Source organism: Austrofundulus limnaeus, unplaced genomic scaffold (genome assembly GCF_001266775.1).
Source record: "Austrofundulus limnaeus strain Quisiro unplaced genomic scaffold, Austrofundulus_limnaeus-1.0 Scaffold1936, whole genome shotgun sequence".
Lineage (NCBI taxonomy): Eukaryota > Metazoa > Chordata > Actinopteri > Cyprinodontiformes > Rivulidae > Austrofundulus > Austrofundulus limnaeus.
The window spans coordinates 6,074-19,554 of NW_013954338.1; the positions used below are offsets into that span (position 1 = coordinate 6,074).

A 13,481-nucleotide genomic window follows, 5' to 3' on the forward strand; every position below is an offset into this window, starting at 1 on the left:
GGACGCTTCAAATGTCTGTTTACTCAGGAGAGTCCAGTAGCCTGATCAGTGAGCAAGTAGAAAAATAGTGTGAAAAACGCTCTTAAAAAAAAACCCACCTGCATGCCGACATATACATATGATGAACATATTTAACTACACACTTGTCCGTTTGAAACGATTGTGCTTTCGTGTGACTTTCAGTTTGTGTTCTTCAAAAATATTTCAATAAAGAAGTCGTTTCATGGACGGCATTCCTACTTGTAGTTTCCAGTATTTTCTTTCTTTCTTTTTTTTTAAAGTAAAGAAAAAAATAAAATATAAAAGGAGGGGGGGGGGGCTCAAAGCATCAAGCAATTTAAATAATGAGCGTCGGTTCTGCTCCTAAAAATCACAGCGCCACATCAAATGATTCGAGCTGTAAATTGCTGCAGGCAACAGAGATGTGAGCTGACCTACATCTGAGATGATGGAGGCAGAAGATGCAGATAAAAAAAATAAAAGGAACACGGATAGGGTGGGAGGGAGGGAAACGAATTTTTGAACAAATTCCTGACAGAATATTTTAGAAGTTATGAACTGAGATGCTGCGCCTTTTAATTCTGCAAATTTTTACGGGCTTTAGTCGGGTCAAAATGGAAAAGATTAAAAAAAAAAACACACAGACAAAAAAAAAAAGAACATTTCAGATGCTACACCTTTAGAAGGCCAGAATGTTGCTCCACGTCGACACGCCTGTCGTCCCCACACAATGACGAGCGTGCAGGGGGGGTGAAAGAGCCACATATGTCAGAACAGAGGTCATCAACTGTTTTCGGGGCCCCCTTTTCGACTGTCTTCACATTATGCATTTTCAGAAAGCTCAAACACAATTAGGAGAAATGAGGGGGTTAGACTCAACACATAACAGAGCAGGACCCCCGGTGATGGAGAGCAGGTGACCATATAGAAATCCACCCCCTCACCCATCCCCCTACATACGATCAAATCACACAGTTGACTTATATTATTTACTTTAGCACTTTTCGTTGTGAAAACACAAATAATTTGTCATTTACTTCAAAAAAGGTGGCTTAAAATGAGCTAAATAAATGTAAACTCCAACAAAAGGCCTCAATTTTTTTATTAAATAATTTGGGTTTATTTTACTATTTTTTCTATTAAAATGTACAAAAAAAGGCAGACAAAATCTAATTTATTCATGTAAATAGAGGTGGGTTTTGGCGACACGAAGCGTCACTAATGGGAGAAAGAGATGGATGCCTTATGATAATGAGGGGGAAATAAAGCAGAAGCATGACCTTGCAGTGCGACATGAACTCAGACACTGACATGTGAAAATACATGACCAGCTGAGTCTCCTTCCTGACACTTCCGGTTTACATGTGTGGCTGAAATGCATGGTCACTCTTCAGCTCTGAGCTGTTTTCATGGGTTTAATCTGAATCAGGTAAAAATAAGGTAATGGTTCATGATAATTCAAGTGGCTCTTATGAGTGATGTGTGGAGTCACCTTCATCACCACCACTGCTTTTTTTTTTCTTTTTTTTCCCCTCGCGGCTTCATCTCCATCCTCCTCCTCCACCTTCCCCCTTTTCTTCTTCTCGGTAGCGTGGCATCTCCACGCGCCTCTCTGCTCATTTGCATCCCAGGAGGGGCCAAAAGGCGTCCCCCAGAGACTCGCTGATAAGGGTCACAGGAGAACCCCTCGAGGCGGCGTGTCCCCCTCCCCACGCACAAAGACGACACGTGCCGTCAAAACACACACACACACACACACACACACACACACACNGAGAACTTAAGAGTTAAAACTGGTTGGCTCACCTCGTTTAGCTGCAATTTTCTGGACAAAAATAAGATTAAAAATTAGCTTGTTCCAACGCCATTACATTAAAAGTTACTCAGTTTTTATGGAAATAAATCAGACTTTCGTGTTGCGTTAATGATAAACACGGAAGCCCCTGGATGTGAGGCTCCGACACTGAATTAAACAGAACATAAAAACCCAACAGTATTGAGTGATCCTATGTCTCCCCCTTGTGGCCGCCGCGGACACTACAACCGCGATTTGCAGGAGAGAAAATGGCGGATTGCAGGTTAATTTTACACAAAAGCCTTCCAAGATACATTTCCACAATTCAAGTCAAGATGCCACTTAATTTGTAACACCATAGCTCCCTCTTGAATACCCAAAAAACTAAGTAACTCCACATCTCAAATCAAGTAGCACTTTTTCCTGAACAAATCATTTTATGCTTTTACACACGCAAATCACTTTCATCCATAAACAGGAAAAAAATGTGATTACTGGATAGCCAATAATAAAATTAAATGCAATTTACCAGGTCAACAAATTGACCACACAGCAGAACCCAACATGACTTTGTGGAGCATTTTTATTATGCCACAAATAAAAGCCCGTAGTTCTTAAAGAGAATGACTTTTTTTCTTTACTAACAACAGTGATGATAGTGATATATGAATGTTTAGCTGAACAAAAATGAGGAGTGTTGAGGACAAGGTGGAGCAAGCAAAGAAATGCAAGTACATCATTTAAAGTGTTCAAAGTCTTGTATGGTTGCAGGATGATTATAAAAAAATAAAGTAAAATAAGCATGGGAAAAAAAACAACATACATAAAAAGGAAAACAAGATGCATAACAAAAGCACTTTTTCTAGTCAAACATAAGGAATGCACACCGTTCTGCTGAATATACCACATTTATTATTTTTGAACTGATTAATAGAAAGAGTGGAGGCAAGGCCACTCACATCAGTTTGAAGAAAAACGGAAGGAGGAAAACAAAAAGCAGCTCATAGCAACATTGAATTAACTTGTCCGAGAGAGGAAAAAAAAGAGGGTGAAACAAGTTCAATAAAGACTTAACAGAGGGCCCCGTTTTTTTTCAGACATTAAAATTATACACCGAGCAAAGCTCATCAACCAAGCATTTCTTCTGAATTTAAACTTAACCCCACTCCCTACTGTTTTTAAGCTCCTCCTGACCCTAACCTCCCTCCACTACACTCTCCAAGAAAAAAAATAAAACAAAACAAGAGGGCCTTTCTGAACATCTGCAGTCCTCTCAAACAAAAACATGACAAGCATGTACAAAAAAATAAACAAACAAAATAAACATGAGCATAGTTGGCACCAGCCTATGCTGAAAATCCACAGTTGAGGAAGCTCCACTGGGTCCTGGTAAAACATCTGAGCATCCTTTGAAGAGAGGTAAGGGTGGGGAGGGTTACAATGAAAATGAGACAAACTGCCCATTCTTCACTTTGGGACACTATTATTAGCCAACACTACACATTTCTATTGGATTTGTGTTTGTGTGAGAATTACAGACATGCGCTTGGACCATAAAAAAAGAGAGATGATCCTTTCATTAAAAAAGAAAAAAAGGAAAATGCAGCATACAAAAAAAAGCATAATGTAGTGGAATGGGGTGGGGCAAAAAAGATTTCACCTAAGGATGCTATGCATTTAGCTGTAGTCCTATGAATAATCGCTTCCTTTTTACTACAAGTTCGAAGTAAGTCTTTAAAGTCAAGAAATCAAAGTCTTCATTTAGGTTTTTTTTTCCTTTTTTGTCTTTTGTCCTTTTGTTAAGTCTTCACCCCTATTAGAATTTCTTAGAGATCTGAATGAATTGATGTATTTGGGGTGGACTGGGCTTTAGCGGGAGGCCGTTGCAGTCTTTTGACCAAAGCACCAAGTGTTACTTGACTCGTCCTTGGCGCTCCTAGAAAAAGAAGGACAAAGAGTTAATGTGATAAAGTATGAATTGAAAATGTACAAATCTTGTGTTTTCATGCTGTCAAATTTGGACAAAAACTCATTAGTAGGGATAGGCAGTGATTTTTTTTTATTTTTATTATTATTTTTTTATATCTGTAGTCTAGTTAAAATGGGAAATTTTGAATAATTACCTGGACCCATATTTCTTTTTCTTCTTCTCAGAATGCTTTTCTAGACACAAACATACTACCCATTTCAAACAACAATTACTCAGATTGTACTATCTATTTATGCCAAAGTTTATTTTGAAAGAATTACAAAATAGAAACAAAGGTCACGAGTAGGGGGTGTAAAACACCAGCTTTATCTCAATACAATACAACATCTATTTGTTGACGATACAATGTTTCTTGATATCACACAGTCTGTCATGATACGATTGTGATTCAATTCACAAGTCTGCAGTTAAAGATGCAATATAATATGCTTGTCTAACACAATCACTGTGTTAACGACTGGTATAGGATATTGATCTGTATAGGGCATATGATGACAATATGGAGAGATGTTTTCATTTTGCACATCCCCTCCCTACTAGCAGTTGCACCTGTGCTGGTTTTATTAGGGTTTTTTTAATATAAAGTGCCTGCGACATGCACATACTTCAACCACAAAACGTATAATAAAACATCTTTATATTCAAGAAACGTGGCCTAATACACATGATTTCTCATTTTGGTACATAACTGCCATATTTTCTTTTGAACTTGGCTCAGCCAAAATGAAACAGGAAGTGACATCAAATGGGAGCTCTTAAGGGGAACTTCCTGGTCTGTTTTTAGTGAAACTTTATTTGAACTTCAACTCTCTTCACTCTTCTTCTCTTGATATGATAGTGATTCAAAACAATCTACAGAAACATCAGATCCTTTTCTACAGTCGATGTCTGCCATTGTAGCAATGCTCTGTTAACATGCAGACATTCCTTTCCCGTCACATCCTGTTACTTCACATGTGTAGGGCCCTATAATTTCCGCGATGCGGAAAATGCGYACGAAACCGCATAACTGACCAAACAAAATGGAATTCAGTATAAAACGCAGAATCTCACGGAATTCGCTTATTTGGGCGAGTTTCTGACGTATTTTGGCCGCTGCCGCTCCCTGTACCTGCCGTTACCTGGTAACAGGCACGTGGAGTGAGCTATGACATGGGGGGAATTTTTTTTTTAAATTAAAAAGCCGCGACCCGCACAGCGAACAACAAACTCGCTAAAAGTAACATCCTCCAAAAATATGAAGCTAGCATAAAGTGTAGGACAGACAACGTCCCACCGGTTTTTTATTTATCTGTAGAAGAGCTTTTCTCAAAGTTTTTTGGCACACGATGGGCTGGACGCTGTGAAGACCGCTTCCTGTCTGAGTCACAGACAGAGGAGCAGCTGAGAGACKTGCTGAAAACTCCTTAACACTCAGTGAGGTGGGAGTCTGACTGGGAGTTTATCCATGATTTTGTTGTTGTTTGTGCAGAATCAGATTTTCCTTTAGAAAAAATGAAAAATCTTTGTCCGCTATTTGATAAAGCACTGCAAACAGTGTGTGCGCGTGTCTCCATTACAGAAGTAAATGACCCTAGATGGCAAGTGTAGGGTTTATACTTCCGTATGACATAGGTATTTAATGTTAAGTTAAATTCTAAAACATTATTTTTATAAAAGATAACTTTATTATGTCAGATTCTGTGTTTTACACAATTAGAATGTTTTTTCCCTTAGTAAATACTTTTAAACACCTTTCAAAAAGAATTTAATGTTCTACTGAATCATAGCTACTTGTTATATTAGTGAAAGTGAAATGACATTTTAAAAATTTCTGTAGCTATTTATTTGTTTAATTATTGTTCGGTCGCTTTATAATTACACACTTTTAAGTAAATAAATATGGTTACAATGAAAATGTGGAATTCATGGGGAAATAAATGGAAAAAACGTAATTTGGGAAAAAATAAAACAGATTTTATAGGGTCCTACAAGTGAAAATTTCAACTGTTCATCTTAGGGGAGTGAAATTATTTTTGCAATATTATCTATCAAAAAATACATTTATATTTAATACAAAAAATGTTGTAATAGGCACTTTAAACTATTGCATAAGTCTTAACTGTGTGGAAACTGTTAGGCAAAAAATACAAAAAGGAAGCAATGGCCCTAAATCATAAAGCAGCAGCTGAAATTTGTACATTATGACTGCTTTGAAAACAATTTTTGTCATTCGGACACTTGTGCTACAGAATTAGCTCTGTGTGAGTACAGGACAAAATATGCACACGGTGTAAGAAACATGAATTACTGCAAGTTAACTTTGGAATGGTGGTATTTACCTAACAAGCACATTCCTACTCACTGAGGCACTCATTTTTAATTAACACCAGGACAGAAATAAAAGTATGTGATTAGGTGGATAAAACATTTTTWTAACAAGTTGGTATTTTGCTGGCAAGAGAGTTTTATATGCCTAAAAATGATAAGTACATACCAAATACCCCTGAATCAAAGAAGTGGTTCCGAATTTTAGTGAGGATAAAGGGAGTTACCTGAAGCCTGTAATGACTCCTGTTGCTTGGGTTGCTGGGATATGGCTCACTGCCCTGGACCTCCACCTGCCACACAGAAATGAAACTCAGTAAAACGGACAAAAACCTTATTTTAAAAACAAGCTAATCTTTGCTGTTAATGTTACAGGGAAAACATTCATAAGCACATTTTAATTTTATCAGATTACGAATCTTACCAATAAAAACCATACAGAGTTCCACTTTAATATTAAAACTAAAAATTAATCACATCTAGTAAAACTACCCTTATAAATGTACACAACAGCTGCATCACTGCATCAATAAAAATGTACAATGATTAAAAGGAAATTTAAAACCATTAAAAAACCCATAGACGCTAAAATCCATTCGTTCACATTCAGATTTGTAGCTGTCAAAAGCGTAAGAAAGCAAAGATCAGAAAAAACCAGTACAACACTGGTAATCTGATAAACTGAAAGAATACTGAAGAACAGAACTGTTTCTGGAGCTCAGGTACCAAAGTTTCTTTACGGATTTGTTTTTAGAAAACTTCCCAGTTTGTCCAACATATCTGTATGAGCCAAATAATCAGAATAAACATATACACAAACATAATAATCACACCTTGTGACAATTTAAAGAGGTTAAGACATATTGTTGTTGGTAGGTGAATGTCACATCGTCCGATTTGTCTCACTGTTGTGTCAAAATGTTATAATCTGTAAAATAGATTTCATACCATTTGTTAAAATACTCTGTTTACAAAAACAAGGGGACTTTGAGCCCCGCCTGCATTCACTACATACACATGGCACGACACTTAAGAACCACAGCATCCAAACCAATAAGTCAGGTGATGGGGCACACCCTTCTATGAACAACAGAGCTAATCAAGCCTTTTGTTAGGCGATGGCCCTCTTTTGCARGTAATTAACCTCTTTGTCCACCATGTGGAGGCAGTGCTTTTAAGGCGGAGTTCACCTGAAACTCATCTGACTMAAGTCTCTTGGACGAGAGACGAAACGTTTCACTAAAGAAGAACCCATCCAGAGGACTTACTTATTTTTTTCTTTTTGACTCTACACTGCACATACTCTAAGATATAAAAAATTCAAACACTACTAACTGAAGGCAGATTTACATTAGGTTACTGAGTAAAACTAAAATTTTATCTTAATTGTAGACACTTTCATTTATTGTACTTAAATGTCTCTTAAAAAGGAAGAGATTACATGTGAACCTAACAGAAGTAAATAAAACCCTGGGTCAGAAGTTGATGTTTAGTCTGTCATCTACCTCAATCCAACTATAAATCCTTAAAGCATCTTTTCAAACTTTGTTTTCTCTTGTATTTGAAAACAAGAACAGGTTTTCAAGCACTGCAGCTCCTTTTCAATTAAAGAACGCACCACTCAGGATTTGTTTCACCTTGGAGTAATATTTTCCTTTACCTTTTTCACACACTCTTCTTCTTCCTGACGCTTCTCATAGTGAGAAAAGTCATCAAAGATTGAAGTGGTGTGTTTATATCCTGCGATGATCTTTAACACCTGCCTGGCCTTGTCCAGCGGCACCTCCTGTGTGTCCCGAGAGTTGGTCACTGGCTTGTTTTCGTTATTCTCCAGTCGAATGTGCCTCAGCTGACTGTTCGGAACGTCTTTAACAAAGACCCAGCGCACATCAAAACGACCCTTCCACTTGTCCTGTGACCACACGCCAGCAGACGTGTTGTAGTCTACGGGTGAGCGCATCTCAGCTACACCACAGAAGTGACCACTTCCGTTGACGCTGAACAGAAGATACAGTGGCCCTTTGCCACCCAGCGAACGGTACGCCGCATCGAGCCTTTTGTTGCCGTGCTCCGTGCTGCACCAAATGTTGTACTTGATGGAGCGATGGATGTCGTCCTCAGAGTAGCTCTTGATGATAAACACCCTGCCCTGCTTCAGGTTCCAGTCAAAGTCCTTGGGGTTGTAATTGTTAACCATGCGCAACTTCTCTAGAACTGGGTGAGGCTCCGAGGGGATCCCAGGAACCACTCCGACATTTGAAGAAGTGGGAGGAGACTGGCCTGTCCCATTCCCACTGGCATCTCCAAAACCATTGGCCCGGTTTCGGGGTGGAACCCAGCGAGTCGGTTGAGACGGTTGCTGCTGTTGGCTCTGTGATGGAGGAGGACCCTGGGAGAGGGGTGGCTGGGGCATCTGAGCCATACCTGGCTGCCCAGTAGGTGGAAGCTGATGCTGCCCTAGCTGGGAAACAGGTGGAACCAGCTGTCCATTGCTCAGGGGGATTTGTGGGTTCCCTGCAGCTGTAGCGCCAGGCTGTGGGGAAGCCTGATTGGGGGGCTGCCCGTTACTAGGAATAGGGGGCACCTGCTGAGGAGTGGCAGCCTTGGGCATGGTGCCCTTGTTGTCCCAAGTGCCAATGTCCATGTTATGTTTAATGGGCGGAGGCGGCAAATTGGCACCTGCCATGCCACCCTTGGTTTTAAGCTTGGGTTGTGGCTTAGCTGGTTTGCTGGCAATATCAGCCCAAGAAGCAGGCTTGGCAGGGGGATTCGAGACAGGAGTCATACTTGGAGGTCCAACAGTTGATACAGGGCCAAGAGGCCCCCCACCAGGTAAACCAGAACCAACCACCTTAGGAGCCATTTCCCCATTACCACCAGGGGCAGCACCACCAATCTTTAGCCCTGCCATTCCCTGATCAAGGCTGTTCATACCAGGTGCTTTGTTGAGGGGCTCATTAGCAGCAGGTGCAAATGGGGACTGTCCGTCAATCATGGCACCCCCAAGTGAGCTGGGGGCGTAGGCATAACTGCTGCTGTAGCCAGAACTCTGCGGTGTCCCCGACTGTCCCTGAGAGCTGCTGTTGCCCCACGCTGAGAAGTCGATGCCACTGGGAAAAAAGTTGAAGCCGTGCTGGCTTAGGAATGGGTTGCTCCCCAGGGGGCCGGGTTGGCCAAACATAGCGTCCGGGAGGTAGTGGGGTTCCCCATTGCTCAGCTGTCCATAGGAGGCCAGGTAAGGCATAGGAGGGTCCCCACCTGTGGACCATGCTGCCTCATTTAGAGAGTAGGAAAATCCTATGGAGGGGCTGTAGTAGCTGGGCATGTACGAGTCCGACATGGCCGTATAGGCATTGCTCTGTATAGAAAGGGAAACAGTTTCAGTGTCAAGACACAAAAATACAGTTTTATAAACAGCTTCAGTAACTTCTGATGAACTTATTACAAAAAACAAAATTAGACAAACAATAATAATAAAAAAACAAGAAATAATATTTTTAAAATAAATAGCATATCTATGTGACAGCATTGCTTATTTTGCATAAGCATATGTAAATACAGAATACTGAACAAGTAGCTGACAAAATAGGGGACTCATTTGGTTATGAAGCTTCTTAAACACTACAAATAAAACACAAAAGCACCTATGAAGTCTCCAGCAATTCCTAGAAACAAAAGGCACTTCGTACACTACACACAAATAAATAAATAAATAAATAAAAATACCAAAAGAGCAGTGGTAAAAAGCTTTTCAAAAAAGCTCTGAAAGACAACGTTAAACTTGTAACAACCACAGAAAAGTAAATTGACAACAAGAATGTTGTTGGACAACAAGCCAAAAAATCTTTAAGAATTTAACCTACTGTCAGTCTTTATGAAAAATAATTAAATGCAAAGTCATACAATAAAAAATTAATAAATATTAAATGTTTAATTAACAGTAAATGTAATTTCATAGATATGAGATTTTACTTTATCTGTGAACTTCTACCATTATGAAGGAAGAAAAAAATAAATGATTCTTTTAAATATGAATCCTTGAAAATATGGCAGTCACTGATGATCAAAATGATCTTCAAAAGGGTCACAAAGCTCACCTGTCTGGCCTGAGTGTTCAGGTAAGGCTCAAACTCATCGTCATTCAAAGTATCCTTTTGGGTCACGGCTCCGTTTTGCACTGAAAGAGGAAAAAAATATATAGATATATAATTTGTTAAAGTATTTATGTTTTTCAGACTTCAATAACTAGAGCAGGTGGATTTCATAGATATGCACCATATTTTACTGTCGCCATTATCGAAGGTTAGGGTGCAGTATAAATTATTTACATTTATAAACAAAGTTATACTATCCGGGAGACCTGAATCAGTCTATGTTAAACTTATTTACTCATCAGATACATAATTATGTTGCTAGATACTCTTGTGAAACAAAATTAATTGTGAATCGTGTTAAAACAAACTTGTTACAAAAATAAGCAGTCTATAGAGCTATTCAGAATGGAATAAATTACTTAAAAACATTAGATATTTAAAAAGCACATTTTCTTTTAAAATAGCACTGAACTCTTATTTGTATTAAATCTGATTTTGTCATTATTATTATTAAATTATTATTATTATTATTAAATTTGTTTTTAACTAGACTCGTTTGTAATTTTGTAAAATGTGYAATTTGACTAACCTCATGTATGTCATGATTWTATGTGTTGTATAAATATTGTATGCTATATCAGTTGGAGCCCAGGAAGATTAGTAACTATCCTGGTGGAAACTAATGGGGATCCTAATCAATAAATCAAATCAAATATACTACTTTACAAGATCACCAGCTACACAAGACCCTTTAACATTAACAGAGCCACTGGATGAAGTTGAGCACAATTTGCACTCACAAAACAACCCTTATATTAAGAAGCAGTGATGTAAACATGAATTTAATTTATTTATAGTGATGTTAAAAGACTAAAATAAGTGTAAAAATATAAATAACCGATCACAAGTCAATTCATATTCGAGTGTTTAGTGGCCAAATTTTTCGTAAGATTTTAACAATATTTTAATCTAATGGAGAACAAATGTAGGGTCAATTAAGTGAGGCAAGAATAAAGTGAAGCATGTCAAAAGACGTGTAGGTTGAAGTTAGCATCCAGCTAACGTTAGCACGCTAGTGATGTGGTCAGCTGCATGCAGCCCAGCCGCGTCTCCGAGCGCCAAGAGTCCGCTCAGCTTCATGGACTTGGCTAAAACGACACCTGKATTTTAACACCATTAAAATGACTCGCGATGAAACAGGCTGATAATCTGGTTTCAAACCTGTTGATCTGGGGAAAATCGCACCGACTAACCAGGAAAACGACGCTACCGTGAATCAATTGCCATTTACAGATTAGCACGTAGAGAAGCTAAGAGTCTAACTTTTGAGATGTTTGAAGACATTTAAAGATTGGTTTCATTAAATCAGCGGGAGCTGTTTTAAATGGCCCGGTGCTCTTGTGCTTCCTTTAGGTTTTAAAACGAACTCCAAAAGGTTTACGACGAACCACAGACGGGCCTTTTTCCCCCCACGAAGAAGCTAACATCGTTCGCAAGATTTTCGAATCGCACAGCACCACGCAAAAAGATCCGCATTCACACCACCACCCCCTCCCCCCCAGTCAAAATTTGTTAGGACTTACCTTTATTAGCTTGGCCTTTCGGTCTCTGGATTGGGTCCAGGTGATTCATGAAGGTTTGATTTATGAGAAGAGAGGAAGAGGAAAAATAGATGAAGAGATGTATTTTCAGCAGTCAGTTCCTTTAGCAGGTGGTCAGGCCTACTTCACTACTGAGCCACAGCCGCTGCCTTCTGAGCTACAAGCTATCTGCGCTAGCCGTCGCGATGCTGACAAATTTGGCCCCGTCGTAAATGTTCAGAAAATACCGCTCTTTACCTGTTCAAGAAGGCTGCTGGCTGACATGTCTTTCCCCCCCGGAGCCTGTGTAAGCGTATTTGCTCCTAAATAAAAGCGGCAGGGTGTAGAAATAACCTAGCTATTGAAGAGTTTTAGCCAAGTGCCCTTATCTTTCTACAGAGCCTGCTTTCTACACAATGGCGGGCAGTAGTTTGCTTGACAGACTCCTCAACATGGCTGGGCGGCCCTCGTCAACTCGCAAAGGCATTTATTCACAGGAAACAGGCGCCCCCTAGCGAGTCGGAGGAGTAAAAACATCGCATTTATTTCATATTTTTGTATTCATATTTTTAACTAATCTTTCTTTTTTGTAAGCAATGAAACGCATCTTTAAAGATTTAAACAAGTAATAGCGGCATAAAAGTAAAAATAAGATAAAATAACAGTAACATAAAAATAACATAAAATGGCATCCATTTACCCAAAACAGAACAAAAACGAGCATTGTATAAAGCCAAGATAATATTCATTTCAACTTTTGTTGACAAGTTCAATTTGAGGTATATTTTTCCTACTACCATTTATAAAAACTAAATGTATGTATTTTATATGGTTGAATTAAAAACATATGTTAAATCAGCATTTGTTTTAAGGATGTTTCTAATATCAAAATAATCCATGACAATAGTTCTTAAACTCTGGGGCCGCCCTCCTAGGGGTCATGAAGGTGACATTTAATGTTTTTATTTCTATTTTTAAAATGAACATGAAAAGAATTATTATAATGTTGTGTTTTTCTTTAATAGGCATGCCAAGACTTGGACATGATGCATTGTTACTATTTATTTATTTATGACCTAGGGAGGTTTTTTTGTACTAGTTTCTGTTACAGAGTGAGGACCATTGCAACATAGTTTCTATCAAAGTGAGGTCCGTCCTCAGTTTTTTTCTCTACTGTGCTCTATAGTTAAGTTTAGAGCTTTTGAATTAATTAATCTTTGGTTTAGGTTAGGGTTAGGAATAAACGTCCCTRTGGCCCTGTCGGGCCTTGGCCTGGGGGTGGGGMGTGCGCCCTGGGGGCCCGGGCCTCTGTGCCCATGCCTGGATCCACTCTGGTGCGGTGGGTGCCGGTGGGCCCTGTGAGTTCGTCACTGCTGGCCGCCGGGGTTAGTGTGTGGTCGCTGGTGGGGCTCTCCCAGTTCTCTCCTGTGGTCCCCTTTGCGGGGTGGGTGGGCAGCCCTTCCGGTGCGGGTGTCTTTGGGGCTCCGCGCTTAGGGTCCCTCTTGGGGTCTTTGGCGCTGGTCTCCCTTATGTCGGCTTCGGGCTTTGCGGGTCGGGTCTGTGGTCCCCAACAGTCACTTTCAAATATTCCATTGGAGAGATCTTGGATATACATGCATGTTCACAACCGCACACAAACAGGTGTTTACATCCTGGGTTTTCTATTCGGACACTGACTAAATGGTATGTGCATGTATGTATGCATGGATATATAT

At 39.5% G+C, this 13,481-nt stretch overlaps 1 protein-coding gene across 1 annotated transcript; it reads right to left on the bottom strand.

The window, feature by feature from the left end:
• Positions 1–2,684: 2,684 nt before the first annotated feature.
• On the bottom strand, positions 2,685–12,237 carry ythdf2 (YTH N6-methyladenosine RNA binding protein F2). The gene is made up of 6 exons (XM_014034013.1): positions 12,025–12,237; positions 11,770–11,794; positions 10,190–10,269; positions 7,753–9,450; positions 6,320–6,385; positions 2,685–3,731 (listed from the first exon to the last, which is right to left on the bottom strand). The coding sequence occupies exons 1-6, from the start codon at positions 12,049–12,051 to the stop codon at positions 3,708–3,710; spliced, it is 1,920 nt and encodes a 639-aa protein (XP_013889467.1). The 5' UTR covers positions 12,052–12,237; the 3' UTR covers positions 2,685–3,707.
• Between the last annotated feature and the right edge of the window lie 1,244 nt (positions 12,238–13,481).

Coding starts and splice junctions, on each gene's coding strand:
- ythdf2 (XM_014034013.1), bottom strand. CDS start 12,051: ATGTCAGCCAGCAGCCTTCTTGAACAG. Junction 11,795..12,024: donor CCAGCAGCCTTCTTGAACAG/GTAAAGAGCGGT, acceptor GACCCAATCCAG/AGACCGAAAGGCCAAGCTAA. Junction 6,386..7,752: donor AAGAAGAGTGTGTGAAAAAG/GTAAAGGAAAAT, acceptor TCTGTGTGGCAG/GTGGAGGTCCAGGGCAGTGA.